Below are 19,707 nucleotides of genomic sequence, written 5' to 3'. Positions count from 1 at the left end.
CCACAGTTAGGAGAAGTAATTCAAAGCAGCACTGGAAGCTTGAACTGGATGAAAAAGTTCTCAACTCCACCCATGATAGACGTCTGTTTTTAAACAATGACACACATATTAATATAATCCCCATCAGTTTCCTTTTGGGTGCGGGTCAAAATAACTGATTGGTGAAGCTTTCTCTGCCCCTTATAGTTAAAATACATTGGGCCTCATTACGGGTCCGGCGGTAACACTGCCAGTGCTACCGGTGGGTTGCTGCCGGACCCGTCATAATTTACTGGCGCTTGATTTCCCGGTGCCACTGGCTCATTACGAGTCCTGCAGCCCTGGAAGTCAGGTGCCAGTAAATTGTAAGTTCCCATTTCCATAGAGTCCAATAGTACTCTATTGGGGTGGGGATACTGAAGCACCAGCACCGTTTCTAAAGGGGCCGGTGCTTCTATGACCGGTCTGCCTACTTTGGCCGCTGCGCCCGGCAGGGTCAGACCTGTTGGGCAGAGCGGCCAATTCAGGCAGACTCTGAGTTTGCCAATTCGGAAAAAAAGGGTGCTGGTGTGCTTACCTGCACCCTTGTTTCCAGACCGGCAAACTCCCAATGAGGCCCATTGTCCCCCTCTTACTGTGTACACACATTTTCTGAAACCAAAACCCACACCGCCCACTTCTGACATCACACCAGGAAATCTCCTTCTTTGTAGTGACATCACCATGTGCTGTGAGAAACCTGACAGTGTCTCCCTGGCTAGTCCCCAGGGATCTGTCATCCAGGTGCCCAGGACACAGCCATTGCTATTTCATTCAGTTCCTAGGGGTGGACCAGTGAGGGAGGATCACCTGGATGGAGGGTGCTTAGGGAGTGGGACACCGACAGGTGAGAAGCAGTATCCCTCTTCTCTCAGCACCTTTTCCCCATCCTAACACATAGAATATTCCAAAACACAGCCCCACCCCCCTTTTCCAACAAGAACACTTTCGCTCAACATGAAAGACAATGGATTAACACCAGAGCCATTTACCTGACATGTCCCAATACAAGGGTCAGGCAAATTCAGACAATTTATCAGAATTAAACACAACTGAAGGCCCTTTCCCTTCCCAACAGGGATAAAAGGTGGAGCATGACAAGCAAGGCATACTGCACACCGTGAGAGCTAACTCAGCACAGCAGTTCAAGAGGAGGAGAATGACGGCGCAGACTGAGAGGTGGACAAGGAGAGAGTCGACCTTGCCCTTTCTGACCAAGGCCTGTGAAGCCTCCGCAGATGGAATAATAAGTCCACGAACAATAGCAGAAGTGTGTTGCAGTAGATGTCTACAGTACATGAGACCATCCTCCGCTGATTATCAATCCGGGGAGAGATACTTCTCTCAGTGGTATCAACCTTGACTCCAAGGAGAAAGAAAGCCAAGCGGTTCATCACAGCCAATGAGTCGAGAGGAGAACTGATAAGAAACTAAACTGTGTTGATCGTAAAGTAGCAAGTGGCTGTTTGAACTTTGAACAAACAAAGAACTGTTAAAGTTTTAAAGGGGGAAAACCAGCAGTAGAGGATTTTGGCACAACGTGGCTGCTCACTCAAGAATTTCTGGGCGATTACCCAATGGTAGAGACTACCATAACCAGAATTCCTTGGAAGGAGGCGAAGAAAGGTCTTCTCAAATCCTCTGTACCGTCGAAAGTCTTTGACCAACAGATTATGAAAGTGAACAGAAGACGACAACGCAAATAGCGTGTGGAACGAAGTGAACCCGACTGAGGGGTGATCACATTGAATGATCTGTAAAAGATTGGCTGAAATTAACCCGACTGAGGGGTGTGCACAGTGAGCTGTCTGGAAAAGATTGGCAAGAGTGAACCAGGCAGAGGGAAGCCGATGACCAGTGGAAAAGCCCTAAGAACTGTTTAAAAAGGACAGTAGATTTGTGAAAGCAAGAAGTATTGTAAGACAATGGTAGTTGAGGTATCCCCTTTGGCTTTTGGGGTCCAAGCCCGGCCGATCCAGGGGTGGAGAGTCATCAACCAAAGTTCAGAACTGTTTTGTTAATTCATTGAAAATGACTTGAGAGGGGTCTGTGTCCAGAAGAGGGGGACCCAGGGGTGAAGCCATCACCCAAAGTGTTAGTAGAATAAGAACTGTATGTTTGTTTGTTGAACGCATCAGGCCTCGAAAGCAAGAGACTTTTATTGAAAGGAGACTTAACCTGCGAATAACCTGATTGCTGCTACGGAGATGTTAGCTTCTGCTGGGAAGGCTCCAGCTGTGCTGTGCTCCAAAGTCCTGGGAGAATAGCTCAGCAGCAAAGTGTTCACCTTGGAAGCAAGACGACTGTCATGATCCCTGCTTCCAAAAGGTCAGGGTTTCCCAACTCCCTTGGAAGCAGATCCATAACCCAGGTTCCGAGTGCCAACCAGTCCCAATTGGGACCTTTTGGACCCAGTCCTGGCGCCAGTGGCACCAGGCTCATAAATATGCCCAGTCCCAGCGCTGGAAGCGCCGGGCTCATAATGCTTGGGTGGACTTACCTGCAGCAGACCATGCTGCTTACTTGCCTGCCAGTTGAGCCTCTGATCCTCTTCTGTTTGGAACTACTTTTCCTGTTGGGTGGGGCTGGAGCCACTCCCTAGATTTAGAACACTGGAACTCTTCTGGAAGGCAGGAACTCTTTTCTTACCAGGAACTCTTTTCTTACTTAGGCGTGGCTGTGGAAGGAGACACCTAAGCACTACAGGAGGCTATTTAAACCACACCCGGTGGATGAATCTTGCTTTGCGTTATTCTGCACCCTCTGCAGCAGGACGCTCATCGTGTCTTCTGCATCCAGTCCTGGGCCTAAGGAAAAAGGCTTACCATCCTGAATCCAGTCTTCAGCAACACCTATAAAGACAAGAAAGAACATGTTAGCATTCCGGCATCTGAAAGGCAAAGGCTTACCTACTCTTCGTGCGCTCCGGAGGTCTTCACACTGCATTCCGGCATCTGAAAGGCAAAGGCTTACCTACTCTTCGCGCGCTCCGGAGGTCTTCATACTGCATTCCGGCATCTGAAAGACAAAAGCTCACCAACTCTTCGCACGCTCCGGAGGCCTTCGGCGCTGCATCCCGGATCGGAAAGACAAAACAAGGTGCGTTTAAAGACATTGGGGAACTTAAATACTCACGTGCCATTACTCCTTTCCGCATCTAATCCAGTGGGTATTCCGGCACCCTGCAGCCGCTCCGAACTCGTACCTGCAAAATAAAAAGACAGTTAGAGCGCATCGTGAAGCAGGCAACAAGCGCTTACTCACGTGCTTCCAGGCGCTTCTATTCATCACACGGGCTCCATCTTCAACTCACTTCAGCCCGTCATCCGCCATCGCCGGAACCCTGCAAAACAAGAGACATCATTACTAAAGACTTTAAAAAGACATTTGAATGACTCGAAACCTACCGTTCGTGCAGTAAACGACGGACAGCAGTCCTCTGAAGTCAAGAGGCCTGCGCTACCTATCCAGTGAAGAAACTGGCTACAGCACCCTGCCCTGAGGCAGATGGAGAGCTCGGCATTCACTTACCTAAGGTGAGAGCGTTAACCTTTGGGGGTCTACCGGAGAGGAGAAGAGGAAAGAGATAGGGACACCCCAATAACCCCAGTTCATTAACCCCATATTTTCTATCTGCAGACATCTTACTCTACACGTCAGGCATACAGTGCACAGAGGTCCAGCCCAAAGAGCCAACCGGGTGCTACACATCAACTTTGAAGATACGGTAGTCGCCCAGTCAAGACCGGCGCCTCTGCGAGAATCAGGTGAGCGTTACAGAACGCAAAGCCTACCGCAAAACTCTCGCCCAGGCGCTATGGAAACCTCGGATACTGACCCCCTAGCCCGGTTACTTGGGAACTAAGGGCAGAAGTGCATGCAGCTCGTCAGGAAACGAATGCTCTAAGAAGGGAACTAATTATTTCCAAGGAGAGAACAGACAATCTTGCTAGACAAGTGCTACAGTCACAAGCCGGACAGACCCCGTTACCCGCATCAGGGGCAAATCTTCCTTCAACATCCTCTATGAATCCAGTGCAGATCAACCTACCTGGGAATGTACCTCTGGCTCCACCCGAGCGATTTTCTGGTGACCCAAAGAGGTTTGCAGTATTTATCAATCAGTGCCGGTTGCACTTCTTATGCCGGCCAGCAGCCTTTCCAACTGATCAAGCTAAAGTAGCTTTTGTACTTTCGTACCTTAGTGGCAATGCGGCAGACTGGTCGATCCCTCTAGTTCATCAAGATGATCCGGTTCTCCATGATTTTCAAGCCTTTCAGCTTAGTATGGAAAAACTGTTCGCAAGACATTCACAGGGGCAGGCCTTGGACAATGAGCTTCTTTCGTTGCGACAGGGTAATCAAGACCTTTTGGCTTATATTGCATCTTTCAATAGACTAATAGTGGAAACTCAATGGCCTGAGGACAAAAGGATTACGCTGTTTTATAGAGGTCTACGTGGAGAGCTCAAAGACGTTTTAGCCCAAGTAGTGAATCCCCCACAGGACTGTTTGGATTACATAGACTTGGTCATTCAAATAGATCACAGGCTGCAGAACAGGAAGGCCGATCGTTCCAAGTTTGATGCTCGAGTATTTTCCAAACCGCCAACTCCTTCCAAAGGAGTAGACTCCGGGGAACCCCTGCAAATAGGGGGTCTGAAAGGTCCTCTAACACAACGGGAGCGGGAAAGGAGGAAACAGTTGCAATTATGCCTATATTGCGGAAACTCAGGGCACTTTCTTCGAGACTGTCCGGTGAAACCTGCCAAGAAGGCAGTAGGAGCTGCAGTTACCAAAGGTACAAACTCTGAGCAGGGAAACAACCTCGCCCGACAAGAATAGAGGTCCTCTTGCCGAGCGTAAAAACCAGTTCCGTGACCTCGCATTTCGTGATACCTATGGTCCTCATTAGCCCTGATAATCCGGATCGATTACATGCAATTGAAGCTTACGTCGACAGCGGTGCCATCGGCAATTATGTGGATCATGAAATGGTTTTGAGGATGAATCTAACTCTTTGTCCCAAGGCTGTAAAGGACGTCATTACTACGGTGGATGGTACGGAGATAGCCTCCGGGCTAGTAACGCATACCACTCAAGAAGTGACGCTAGTAAGTCAAGATGGACACCATGAGAAGATCGTGTTCGATGTGATCAAGGCCCCTCAGTTTCAGATTATTCTAGGAATACCTTGGTTAGAGAAACACAATCCTCTGATCGATTGGCGAGCAAGAACGGTCCAGTTTCCAGAATGTGTCTCTACTTGTCACCCTCCACCTGGTGTTGCACTGGCCGCAATTTCTTCAGAGACTCCCCAGTTACCTCCCGAATACCTAGAATACCAAGATGTTTTCCGGAAGGATCAGGCTAATTCTCTACCTCCTCATAGGTCTTATGACTGCCAGATAGACCTGATACCTGGATCTACTCCTCCTTGTAGTAGAATTTATGCCCTCACCGAGCCTGAGAACCTCCACCTTCGACAATACCTGGATCAATACCTGGCAAATGGGTTTATTCGTCCTTCCAAGTCCCCTGCTTCTTCAGCTTTGTTCTTCGTTCCAAAAAAGGAAGGAGACCTTAGAACTTGTATCGATTATCGCTCCCTGAACCAGATCACCGTTAAGAATAGATATCCGTTACCTTTGATCCCTGAACTCCTGGACCAAGTCAGAAAAGCATGCATATATACAAAGCTGGATCTTAGAGGAGCTTACCACTTGGTACGAGTAAAAGAGAGCGATGAATGGAAGACGGCCTTCCGCACCAAGTATGGGCTATTTGAATATCAGGTCATGCCCTTCGGACTTTGCAATGCCCCGGCCGCCTTTCAATATTTTATGAACGATGTCCTCAGAGAGCTCATAGATGTATGTGTTGTTGTTTACATTGACGACATCCTCGTTTATTCTTCATCGGAATCTGAACATCGGAAACACGTGAAAATGGTCCTCGAAAGATTGCGTCAACACAAACTTTTCGCTAAGTTGGAAAAATGTGTTTTCAACGTGACTGAAGTTGAATTCTTGGGATTCATATTATCACCTGGCGGAGTGCGTATGGATTCAAAGAAGGTCGATGCAGTTCTCAAATGGCCATCACCATCCTCCGTAAAAGGTGTGCAAAGCATGTTAGGATTCGCTAACTTTTACCGCAGGTTTATCCCTGAGTTCTCTCGAATAGTCCAGCCCATCACTGCCTTGTTAAAGAAAAACAAACATTTTGAATGGTCTACCGAGGCGGAACAAGCTTTCCAGGATTTGAAGACTAAATTTATCTCTGCACCAATCTTAAAACACCCTCGCCCCGAACTCCCCTACATCGTGGAAACTGATGCTTCAAGCCTTGCCATGGGGGCAGTTCTATCACAAAAGGACCCGGTAACCAATCAGTTGCATCCCGTGGCATTTTGGTTCCACAAATTCTCGCCTCCTGAAGTCAATTACACGATTACTGACAAGGAACTTCTGGCTATCAAGTCTGCCTTTAAGGCTTGGCGGCATTATCTGCTGGGGGCCCGACACACCGTTACTGTGATTACGGATCACCGAAACCTGCAATATTTGAAAACCGCAAAAGCCCAATCCTCTAGACAACTCCGTTGGTGTAACGCTCACCTGATTCTCGCAGAGGCGCCGGTCTTGACTGGGCGACTACCGTATCTTCAAAGGTGATGTGTAGCACCCGGTTGGCTCTTTGGGCTGGACCTCTGTGCACTGTATGCCTGACGTGTAGAGTAAGATGTCTGCAGATAGAAAATATGGGGTTAATGAACTGGGGTTATTGGGGTGTCCCTATCTCTTTCCTCTTCTCCTCTCCTGTAGACACCCAAAGGTTAACGCTCTCACCTTAGGTAAGTGAATGCCGAGCTCTCCATCTGCCTCGGGGCAGGGTGCTGTAACCAGTTTCTTCACTGGATAGGTAGCGCAGGCCTCTTCACTTCAGAGGACTGCTGTCCGTCGTTTACTGCACGAACGGTAAGTTTCGAGTCATTCAAATGTCTTTAAAGTCTTTAGTAATGATGTCTCTTGTTTTGCAGGGTTCCGGCGATGGCGGATGACGGGCTGAAGTGAGTTGAAGATGGTGCCCGTGTGATGAATAGAAGCGCCTGGAAGCACGTAAGTAAGCGCTTGTTGCCTGCTTCACTATGCGCTCTAACTGTCTTTTTATTTTGCAGGTACGAGTTCGGAGCGGCTGCAGGGTGCCGGAATACCCACTGGATTAGATGTGGAAAGGAGTAATGGCACGTGAGTATTAAAGTTCCCCAATGTCTTTAAACGCACCTTGTTTTGTCTTTCAGATGCGGGATGCAGCGCCGAAGAGTAGGTAAGCCTTTGCCTTTCAGATGCCGGAATGCTAACCTGTTCTTTCTTGTCTTTATAGGTGTTGCTGAAGACTGGATTCAGGATGGTAAGCCTTTGCCTTTCAGATGCCGGAATGCTAACCTGTTCTTTCTTGTCTTTATAGGTGTTGCTGAAGACTGGATTCAGGATGGTAAGCCTTTTTCCTTAGGCCCAGGACCGGATGCAGAAGACACGATGAGCGTTCTGCTGCAGAGGTTGCAGAATAACGCAAAGCAAGATTCATCCACCGGGTGTGGTTTAAATAGCCTCCTGTAGTGCTTAGGTGTCTCCTTCCACAGCCACGCCTAAGTAAGAAAAGAGTTCCTGGTAAGAAAAGAGTTCCTGCCTTCCAGAAGAGTTCCAGTGTTCTGAATCTAGGGAGTGGCTCCAGCCCCACCCAACAGGAAAAGTAGTTCCAAACAGAAGAGGATCAGAGGCTCAACTGGCAGGCAAGTAAGCAGCATGGTCTGCTGAAGGTAAGTCCACCCAAGCATTATGAGCCCGGCGCTTCCAGCGCTGGGACTGGGCATATTTATGAGCCTGGTGCCACTGGCGCCAGGACTGGGTCCAAAAGGTCCCAATTGGGACTGGTTGGCACTCGGAACCTGGGTTATGGATCTGCTTCCAAGGGAGATGGGAAAACCCTGACCTTTTGGAAGCAGAGATCATGACAGTTGGGCATTATTCTTTGCCGAGTTTGACTTCATAATTACCTATCGACCTGGTACAAAGAACGGTAAAGCCGATGCCCTTTCTCGGATGGGAGTGGAAGAACACTTGATCAACCCTAAACCGGTACCAATCATTCCCGAACAAAGAATTCTGGGTGTAATCGCCACAGAATCCATAGAGGAAGTTAAGGATAAAGCCAGGCAACTTGTATCTCCAGCAGATATACAGAATTGGCATCTGCAGGGAAAGGACTTTGCAGTAAAAGACAACTTATTGTATTTCCAAGAACGATTATACCTACCCAGCACAGATTTACAGAAAAAAGTAATCTCTTGTTATCACGACTCTTTAATGGAAGGTCATCCCGGTATAGCCAAGACCTCAGAAAAGATCAAGCGCTACTTCTGGTGGCCGTCTTGGAAAAAAGATATCAGAGACTTTATAATGTCCTGCGGAGTATGCGCCCAAAACAAGAGTCAAAAGGAAAGACCAGCAGGCCTCTTACGCCCTATTGACATCCCACCTCGCCCTTGGCATACGCTTTCTATGGACTTCATCACCGATCTACCTCCATGCTCCGGATACAATACGATTCTAGTAATCGTGGACTTATTCTCCAAGATGGCGCATTTCATTCCGCTCAAAGGCTTGCCAACAGCAGCAACTCTGGCCCGAGAATTTCTCGAAAACATCGTCCGACTGCACGGTTTTCCTTCGGTTCTAATTTCGGATCGAGGTAGTCAATTTATTTCTCATTTTTGGCGAAGTTGCTGTCGGTCAGCTCAAATTGATTTGAGACTATCGACCAGTCACCACCCTCAGACCGACGGACAAACCGAGAGGACCAATCAAACTCTGGAACAGTATTTACGCTGCATGCTGCAACAAACTGAAAAAACTTGGAAAGATATCCTTTGGATAGCCGAGTATGCCTACAATAACTCTGTCCATTCGGGAACTGGGAAAACCCCGTTTTTTCTTTTGTACGGCAGTCACCCTCGAACCTCGGAGTTGGATCCCCTCCAAGATCTTGAGACACCAGCAGTAGACTACCTGCATTCTACAATCACCCAAGCCTTTAAGGAAGCTGTTTCTCACCTTCAAAGGGCTAAAGAACAATACAAGAAAGGAGCAGATCAACATCGGAAGGAAGCCCCTCTCTATCAAGTAGGGGATCAAGTCTGGTTATCCACCAAATACCTATCTCTAAAAGGGCCACGCACATTCAACCCAAGATACCTTGGTCCCTATTCCATCACTACCATAGTAAACCCAGTAGCGGTCAAGTTGGACTTGCCCCCGCACATGAAGATACATCCGGTCTTCCACGTCTCTCTATTAAAACCCGTGCAACCTCAAACCCGACTAACCAAATCTCCAAAACCTATCCTAGTGGATGGAGAACTCGAGTTTGAAGTCAAAAGCATTCTGGACTCCAAGATCTCCAAATCTAAACTATTCTACCTAATTGACTGGAAAGGCTACGGCCCCCAAGAGAGATCCTGGGAACCTGCTGAATATGTCCACGCTCCTCGCCTAATCAAAAGATTTCACCGAACATTTCCTGACAAGCCAAAACCCCCGGAGAAGCCCGGTTTGGGAGGGGCCTTGAGGGGGGGTACTGTCATGATCCCTGCTTCCAAAAGGTCAGGGTTTTCCCAACTCCCTTGGAAGCAGATCCATAACCCAGGTTCCGAGTGCCAACCAGTCCCAATTGGGACCTTTTGGACCCAGTCCTGGCGCCAGTGGCACCAGGCTCATAAATATGCCCAGTCCCAGCGCTGGAAGCGCCGGGCTCATAATCCTTGGGTGGACTTACCTGCAGCAGACCATGCTGCTTACTTGCCTGCCAGTTGAGCCTCTGATCCTCTTCTGTTTGGAACTACTTTTCCTGTTGGGTGGGGCTGGAGCCACTCCCTAGATTTAGAACACTGGAACTCTTCTGGAAGGCAGGAACTCTTTTCTTACCAGGAACTCTTTTCTTACTTAGGCGTGGCTGTGGAAGGAGACACCTAAGCACTACAGGAGGCTATTTAAACCACACCCGGTGGATGAATCTTGCTTTGCGTTATTCTGCACCCTCTGCAGCAGGACGCTCATCGTGTCTTCTGCATCCAGTCCTGGGCCTAAGGAAAAAGGCTTACCATCCTGAATCCAGTCTTCAGCAACACCTATAAAGACAAGAAAGAACAGGTTAGTATTCCGGCATCTGAAAGGCAAAGGCTTACCTACTCTTCGTGCGCTCCGGAGGTCTTCACACTGCATTCCGGCATCTGAAAGGCAAAGGCTTACCTACTCTTCGTGCGCTCCGGAGGTCTTCATACTGCATTCCGGCATCTGAAAGACAAAAGCTTACCAACTCTTCGCACGCTCCGGAGGCCTTCGGCGCTGCATCCCGCATCGGAAAGACAAAACAAGGTGCGTTTAAAGACATTGGGGAACTTAAATACTCACGTGCCATTACTCCTTTCCGCATCTAATCCAGTGGGTATTCCGGAACCCTGCAGCCGCTCCGAACTCGTACCTGCAAAATAAAAAGACAGTTAGAGCGCATCGTGAAGCAGGCAACAAGCGCTTACTCACGTGCTTCCAGGCGCTTCTATTCATCACACGGGCTCCATCTTCAACTCACTTCAGCCCGTCATCCGCCATCGCCGGAACCCTGCAAAACAAGAGACATCATTACTAAAGACTTTAAAAAGACATTTGAATGACTCGAAACTTACCGTTCGTGCAGTAAACGACAGACAGCAGTCCTCTGAAGTCAAGAGGCCTGCGCTACCTATCCAGTGAAGAAACTGGCTACAGCACCCTGCCCCGAGGCAGATGGAGAGCTCGGCATTCACTTACCTAAGGTGAGAGCGTTAACCTTTGGGGGTCTACCGGAGAGGAGAAGAGGAAAGAGATAGGGACACCCCAATAACCCCAGTTCATTAACCCCATATTTTCTATCTGCAGACATCTTACTCTACATGTCAGGCATACAGTGCACAGAGGTCCAGCCCAAAGAGCCAACCGGGTGCTACACATCACCTTTGAAGATACGGTAGTCGCCCAGTCAAGACCGGCGCCTCTGTGAGAATCAGGTGAGCGTTACAACGACACGAAGCAACACAGGTTTGATCCCCGGGTCCGCGCAGAGAAACCTCTGGGTATTTAAGCGCATTATAAATAAGCAACTAAAAAAAATAAATAAAAACAATTACGCAACACAAAAACAATTCCTGTAACAGCGCCTCGATGCCCGCGGGCTGTGCGAGTGCTTTAAAATGCTAAAATAAATAAATAAAATTAAGTCCCACCTTCTCCCATCCTAAAAACATGGGGAAGGAAGACCTCAAGGCAATCACATCCTGACTTATTATTTGTGAAAAGTTTTTCCTTTATTTGAACACCCTATCCCACAATCTTTCTGTAATTAGTTGTAAGGAATTGGCAATCAATTTTTTTTTAGTATAGGCCTTTTTATTTTGACAAGATGCCACAAGGCTTGCCTTATTTTTCATTTGATTATTGACACTTGCTCCCATCTTAGATTTAGGTTTAGGTTAGGCGTTTTCCCACCCTGCATTTACAGTTTAATAAACAACCTTGAACTGTAATCACTTATGTCTGTCTTTATTGTTGTCACCATGTGTTCCTCAAAGTGCTGACCTGCAGAATAGCCGCAAGTTTTGAGTGGATTTTGTTTTGCATGTAGATAAAGAGTGGCCCGGCACCAAGGATAGTATACATCATCCCATTTTGGCCGGATTGGTTCCTTACACTTTGGTAAAACAAGCGCCTTAATGCCACCTTACATTCCATCCTTGATAGGAATATAAAAAAACGGGAAATGAAAATAGAAAAAGATAGGGCACTGTTGTCTGTGCGGGTCATCGAAATAATATCAAACGATGTTAAATCACAATTACTGCATGTTTCCATTTTTCTCTCCATAAGAAGATATGGTGAAAATAAATGTGTGGCAATTGCGTGAATACATTTTTATTGCAGAGAAGGCCCATACAAATAAAAGAATGGCTTTCACCTCATAAAATAGACTTCTTGCTTGTGTCAAAAAGTTGGCCCCTAAACGAACGTATCTCGATGGACAGTACTAACATAGCCTAAAAAAGCTATGCTTTTGCATTTTGCCAGTCATGATACAGACATTTCTTTTAATTTCCTGCAAGAAAAATGAGTCCAGCTGTTTCTCAGGCTGACAGGGTTCCAAAGTGCAGACCTGATTGCATTTTGTAAAGTTTCTATTTTAATCGAACTACCAATTAAACAATGAACTCTGCTTTGTTCAACAGAAACGCCGGATTCTGCTACTTCCACGTTCAACTCAATGAAGGAAAGCCACTGACACGTCAGCGACGAACAACGTCTCCCTGGGTGACATGACGACATGTTGCAAAAGGGATGGAACAGGCATAAGCAATAGACCTAACATGCCCGACAAAGACAGTCTGCACAGCTGGCACAGTAGGATCTCTTTCACTAAGCTGCAAGTTCCATAATATGAATCCATGTAAAGTAAAAAAACATCCATCACAAAAATCATCAACAGGTGTAAGTGCTCATAACCGTGGGCCTGATAATAAGGGCCCTCAACACAATTGTTCCTTACTATGCAATATTATGCATTGTTCTGCAAACTGTAACATAATGTCAACAATTAGAAGCCAGCATTGTACATGGTTGGTTGAGATATGGGGGCTCTTACCAAAGGGAGCTGTTTAGTCTGCTAGATATGACCAGTTTGTTTTCATGTTATTGGCATGTTGTGTATTCCATTTGTATCTGAAAGATGACTGACAGCATGTGGAGATGCAGCCTGAATACCTTTATTAAAAATCTTTAGTGTATACACATGGCAGTTGCAAAAGCCGAAGAGCAGAACACTGGAAGTAATCAGTGTGTGGAAACATGTTGAAAATGTATGTGTGGAAGCATAAGCTTCTTTTTCTTCAGCAAAGTATGTTGATATTATTGAAGCGATATATAGTGCAGGAATCGATCTATTGCAACCAGTAGTAGTAGCCTTGTATTGCTCTAAAATGACCGCAAGCGTTTGGCACATTTCATGTGTGTGATAAACAAGTGAGCCATTTAGCAACATACTGTACTCTTTCTCAAAAGGCACCATTATGCAACTGTCTCTGTATTAGATGTAGCACTTTTCCTATCTACTTTTCAGTGGTGCATTCCTTGGCAGAATAACCTTCCATTACCTGTGATCCATAGGAGATTGGCCATACACAGCATACTATTTACCCGGGGGTGTGGCTATGTTGCCCTTGTTGATCTCATGATACTCCTATAAACTCGAATGTTAATCATTGTCAGGCTTTCCTTGTTTTCCAGTCATTCCTCAAAACGTCATGTTCAAAACATAACCAAAGGAACTAACGCATCCAATGTCCTTTTAAATGAAAAGCTACATTATTAGGAGTTGTACAATCTTTATTTGTGAATCGTAATGTTTATATATGTCTGTCAATTATTTGGGGCTGCTATGCATCGGTTGCATTCCAATGTTTCATAACTTTATATTTCTGAAAATAAATGGAGAACCCATTATCAGCATTTGTATTATTATTACTTTAAACACTGCCTATAAAAGCACATGTTTAAGTTAAGATCAGAAATGCATACCGCAGAGTATGGTTGTGTAGTTGAGAACTGCTGTATTTCTAATGCACATTAAAGAAGTAGTGTTGTCTAATAAAATGTTTATACTGTGCTAATTACCACCAGAGTGGTTTCAGGTGTCTGAGAAAATGGCGCATTGTGGCCCTGTCCGAGGTAACAAGACTGTAGTGTATGGAGGGAGAGGAAAAGAAGTCAGTTACAGCACCAGTGCCAGAATCCATTATTCCCCTATAGCACTCTGGTGGCAATATCCTACATTAATAGTTACCACAGAAAAGCTAGTTCTCATGATGTCTAGAAAGCATAATCATTCCATATTCCAGCACTTCAAGGCCAGGTTCCACTGTATATGTATGAGGTGGTGGGGCAGTGTGTGAAGTGCTGGGGACAGTATTACTGTAGAGCTTATGGACTGTGTGTATGTATGTGCAGTTCTGTGGTGTGTATGTATGCAGCGCTGAGGGTGCTGTTAGTCCATTGCTCGTGTGGTGTTAGTCCAGTGCTTGGGTGGTGTTGCATGTGTTTGCATATTTGAAGTGCTGGGCGATGTGTGTGTGTGTGTGTTTTAGAGTTTGTACATATGCAGTTCTAGGGAGGTGTGCATTTGATATGATATGATAGGTAATTTATAACGTGCTTAATACCCAGGGGTTTCTAAGCGTGGACCCAGGGATCGAACCTATGGTTCTCCGTGTCATCTTGCTTCCAAGGCGAGCATGTTTCGCCTCAGCAGTCTTGTTTTGGGGACAGTGTGTCTTCTGAAGTGCTGAGGATAGTGTGCGTGGTGTGTATAGATGCTGCAACTGCACTGGATGGTTAGATACATACAATGAATAACAATTATCTTGACAAAACAAACAACTTTTTTATTTTATGTGATTCCCAACAGAGAATACTCCATTTCAACATAACTGCTCTATTTGCTGAATCTGAACACCACCTGCAAGTTGAGTATGTCTCATTCCTTGGCCAGCTCCTCTCTCTCTATATCTGCATGCTAATAGTTTTGCTAAATTAGGTGTTGTGTTGCAACACGTCTGACCTTGAGTTAAAACCCCTTCTACAGAGTCGTGCAATTCTCTCCATGATCACTGAAGAAATCTCTTTGCTTATTGAACAGTCTATGGGGCACCTCATGCCACTATCCCTCTACCTCCCACCCAGTAATCTGCAACTACGCACACTCCATTTGCGTGTTATTTTCTATGAACTATTAGCCAAATAATCTTCTAATATTGTTCCTATTCATGTTTACCACCAGCTTTGTATTCCTGATTTCTCTTCCCCAGAATTCTACAAAGTTCTTCTTTCAGTAACTAGAAGTATTTCAAGATCATGTGTTACTGCCGGTAAAATAGCTGAGCAATCTAAGAGCTCGTAGTTATGATCTGAGTTTGATCTGCAGGTCACAGGTCAATAAAGTGACTACAATTTCGATTGGGTAATAATGTATGTAAATATGTCCTATGTAAAGTGCTTTGGGTAAAAAAAAAACACAATATAAATATAAAATTATTATTAATATCTGCAGACATCATTGTAAGCAAACCAAAGCTACTTACATTATACACATGGGGCAAAGTCAGAGAAAGCCAGACCTCGTTGTCTGCGGGGTCCGTGGCTTTCTAAATTTGCCATCTCACTGAATGCGAAAAAAAAGGACTCTGCATTCCACCTGCCCGGTTGTGAGGACGTGAGGAGCACTTTGTTTTCCAGTTGTTTTCCAACCGGAGTACAGCCTTCAAGCTGTTGCCCACCTGTTCCTCCGGCGCATACACCAGCGTTTCCGTTGCTAGGCAATGCTTGGACCTCTCCTCCAGCCTCAGACTCACCCAGCTCTGCCTGCCCCATAACATCCGGCCTGGGTGAAGCCAGGGAAACTCCGACCTTACTAACTGCGGATGTCCTTGGCGGAATGCGGCACGTCACTAGCTTTTCCATTTCGCGAGTACACCTCATCTGCTCGCACCAAAGCAGCTTCCTGTGGATTCTCTGTCTCTCCTCATCCCAGCACACCCAGAATCCTCATTTCTGATTATTTCATGTGTGTCCCCTTTGTGCTTGATCAATTTTGTATCCTTCCTACAGTATCCGTTTTTCACTCTTATCTTGGGACCATGCCACCTGCGCATTCTCAACTCAACTTGCTTGGCTCTTCTCAACAGAAAATGCTAATCTTATCTATCCCCTTTGTACTGCTAACTCTACTGTTATCAATTTGATTGTCTGGAATGCCAGATCCTTATGTAATACATATACCTCTGTACTTAACTTATTTTTAAGGCAAAACATACACTTCCTGAGATGTGGATTCCCTCTTTTAATACTACTGTCTCTGATTCCCTTTCTACCTCTTTTACCTCATTTTGTCAACCCCCCGCATCGCTGCTCACGGCGGTAGTTCTGGTATCCTTTTTCATTAGTTATTCATACTTACTCCTTCTTCCCTTGCATTGCCCTCCTTTACCTCGTTTGAATTCTCATCGACTGTTTTTTCTAAGCCCTATCCAATTTAGTTTTACTTATTTACTGTCCACCTGGGCCCATTGCCTCATTTTGTGAGGATGTTGACACTCTTCTTTCCTCAGTTCTTCCTGCTGTTGCTCCCTTTATACTTTTCAGAGACTTTAATCTCCATCACTCTTCCACTCACTCTACTATCCCTCTGCTTGCATTACTGGACTCGAACTTTCTTACTCCTCTTCTCACCCCTCTGTCTCATATTTCTGGCTCCTGCCTTGATGTTAACTTTACCACTCCTCTCTCCACTTCTTCGGTCCCTTCCCTTCCATAAAGTCTATCTCTCTGATCACCATCTTCTTTCTGTTACTATCGTCCCTCCCTCCTCTGCTTCTGTTGCTCCCTCTCTTGTTTTTCCATCTTTTCTTTGTTGCGACTTGTACAAGTTTACTACTCCTCTTTTTGTTTCCTCTTGTACCTCTGCTCTTCCCTCGCATCATACTTTGCCACTTTGACTGCAGATGATGATGTGCCTACTCTTACTTCTTCTCTTTCTTCCTCACTTGAGAGTTTCTATACAGATTGTCCCTTTCAGCCTTCTCCTAAAACTCTGCAACCTTGCTTTTCTTCACATCTTCGCGCCATGCGTTGTGCTCTTCATCACCTTGAGAGGTGCTGGCTTAAGTCTAAGACTGCTGGGAATTATAACTCATACTCCTCTTATCATGCTCTCTATGGTGATTCCTTCCTCTCTGCTAAACGCTCCTAGTTTTCTGATCTTCTGTATACTCAATCAATTCATACTAGGCGTCTTTCTCCGCGATCACCAATGAAGAAACCTCTCTTCTATTGGTTCTGTGTACTTATTCCTAAAGCCTATCCCTCCTATGTTTCTTATCTTATATCCTCTACTTTCCCAACTTTATTTAAACATGCCTCAATCATTCCTATCCTGAAGAAACCTTCTGCTGACCCTTGTTTGAATTCATTTTTGACCTATTTCTTTGCTACCTTATCTTTCAAAAATTATTGAGCCTATTGTTTATTCTCAAGTTTCTAGTTTTGTTTCTGACAACACTATTCTTCCCTGCTTTCAATCTAGATTTCACCCTTTTCACTCTACTGAATCGGCCCTTCTTTATGTTCTTGACTCTCTTTTATCTGCTCGTTACTCTAAACATTAATCTCTTCTTATTCTTCTCGAATTATGCACTGCTTTCGACACTGTTGATCACTCTCTTCTCCTTGCTTCCCTTTCTTCCTTTGACTTCACTGGGTCGTTCTTTCCTGGTTAAAATCACACCTGTCCCAAAGAATGTTCTCAGTCTCTTGGTCTGGGTCTTCTTCTACGCTTCAACTCACTCACGGTGTCCTTCAAGGCTCAGCCCTTGGCCCCTTACTTTTCTCTCTCTATACTTCCCGCTTGGCTGAGGTAATTTCCTCTTCAGGGTTTTCACATCACTTTTATGTTGATGATACTCAGCTATTTCTCTCTGTCTCTTCATTCTCCACCGATATTCACTCAGCTCTCCACAGTTGTACTGGCCATCTAATCCTGGACATCTCTAAAACGGGGGTACTTATCTTTCCAGCAAATACTATTCTCTCCCCTCTGCCGTCTTCCTTTATTTCTTTTCCTCCTTACCAATTATCTATTTCTCTTACGGCCTTTAAGCTAGGGCTCTACTTCAATTCGGAACTGTCCTTTAAGCATCACATTTTATTATCTGCACATGCTTGTCGCTTTCATCTTTACAATATCCAGAAAGCTTGTCTATTTCAAAATTTTGACGCTACTACGCTTTGTTATCTCCGTCAATCTTTTATCGTCTCTTTTAGTGTTCTTCTACCCTGTTTGTTGTTCCTCTTAGCTGTCTGGCACCTCTTAAATCTATTTTCAATGCCACTTCATTCTTGTTACCAATTTCGCGTTGTCACTCTTATGATATGATATGATATGGCATTTGTAACGCGCCTATACACAAGTGTTTCAAGCCCTGTGCGTGCAATTACATTTCAACTTTTTTGCCTTGCTGCCCCTCCCAGCATTGGAATGCTCTTCCCCTTTCCCTTCACTCTATAAATGTGCTTTGTTTGTTCCGTGACTCTCTTATGTCCTACTTACTTCCCTCTGGTTAATATGGTTGCTAACATTTTGTTACCTCTGATTTTACATACCAGCTGGTTCTATGTACACCTCCTTGGTGTAAAGCGCTTTATAAAATTCAAATAACATTTTAAATAATGATTAAAATAGGAAATGGTTTGGTGTTTTAGTGGAATTTCTTTATGTGACAACATAACCTGCCTTCAGTTCCTAGACCTAGGATGAAAACTAGGGGGCACTCACACCCCTAAGGGATCTTCACATGTATTGGGAGATTTTCTCAGAGCCGTTTGGACAGCACCTGCCTGTAAATCTTCTGATTTACTAGAAAATATCGGACTTCAATTGTGAGCAGCATTTATCCATGGCCTTACCATGCACAATAAAGAAATAAAATTGTTTAATAAAATGTTAATTCTGTTTTAATTACCACGGGAGGGGTCTTACACACCGGTACCTTGTCTGAGAAAATGGTGCTGCTCGAGATTACAAGACCGTAGTCTATTGTGGAAAAAGACCAAAAAAAACAGGGCAAAAAGTGGGGGTGGAAAGAAGGAGGAATAGGACAGGAAAGCACAGAACTAACAACGTTGGACAATATGATGGGACTGTAGTGGAGGTCATATGATTGTACATGTAGGGGTGCAGGTGTAATGGTAAGCAGTGGTTAAATCACAATGCTGATCTAGAAGAGGGAATATGAGAATATAATGAAAGTGAATGAGCATTTTCCAGTGATAGTGGTTTCTGGTATCTAGGAAGAAGTACAAGGATTCATAGAAGCATGGTTGTGTAATGGCGCAGAGGCAGCCTTGGCAACATACTGAAGTTATACAATTTGAGAATGCCAAGCCAATTATTTGAAGTGACAGAGCCAAATATTGGCTGTCTAAAAATTGGAATGCAGGGAACCAACATGTGAACAAGGGATTAGGGAAGAAGCAAGTGAAAAGCAGGATCTATATGCTTAATTTGGTGCAAATAATTTGCCATAATATAACAACCATGCAAACTCTCCTCTTTACAATATTACAATGGATGTTATAGATCACATGACAATGCCTCCAAACTCATCTTTTGGCCTTAACAAACACATGATATCTTCAATATCTAGTATTTGTTATTACATCACACAAAGGGTGCACTTTGTAAAGCTGTGCCATTTCCAGAACATTTATCCACTGGTGCCACCAGAGTACCTTAGCAAGATTGTTTGTCTATATGAGCAAACCAGATGCCTGGAGCATCCTCTCATAGGGCTTTGCATCTACTCAGTGCGTTGCAAATATTTAGGGACAGATCTTGCCTCTCTTAACCGTCCACCGTCATGTAACTCACTACCACTCTCTCTATGCATTGAGGAAGACTACCGATATTTTTGAAAAGATTGAAAACCTCTGTATTCTGTCAAACACATAGGCGGCGTGCCCTCCATCTGTCCAGTGTTCAGTGAATCCCTTTTGC

General features: G+C 45.1%; 1 protein-coding gene across 1 annotated transcript in view; it reads left to right on the top strand.

Annotated features, from left to right (window-relative positions):
- LOC138516801 (uncharacterized) overlaps positions 1-13,602 on the top strand; it is a 98,639-nt gene extending 85,037 nt beyond the window's left edge. The window contains exon 6 of the mRNA XM_069632209.1: positions 12,335-13,602. Coding sequence (XP_069488310.1) covers positions 12,335-12,387 — 53 coding nt within the window. The 3' untranslated portion in view covers positions 12,388-13,602. The remainder of the gene's footprint in view (positions 1-12,334) is intronic.
- The last annotated feature ends 6,105 nt before the right edge of the window (positions 13,603-19,707 follow it).

This window comes from Ambystoma mexicanum, chromosome 6q (assembly GCF_040938575.1).
Source record: "Ambystoma mexicanum isolate Mex_15411 chromosome 6q, UKY_AmexF1_1, whole genome shotgun sequence".
In the NCBI taxonomy this organism is placed as follows: domain Eukaryota; kingdom Metazoa; phylum Chordata; class Amphibia; order Caudata; family Ambystomatidae; genus Ambystoma; species Ambystoma mexicanum.
This window is presented reverse-complemented; position numbering and strand designations above follow the sequence as displayed.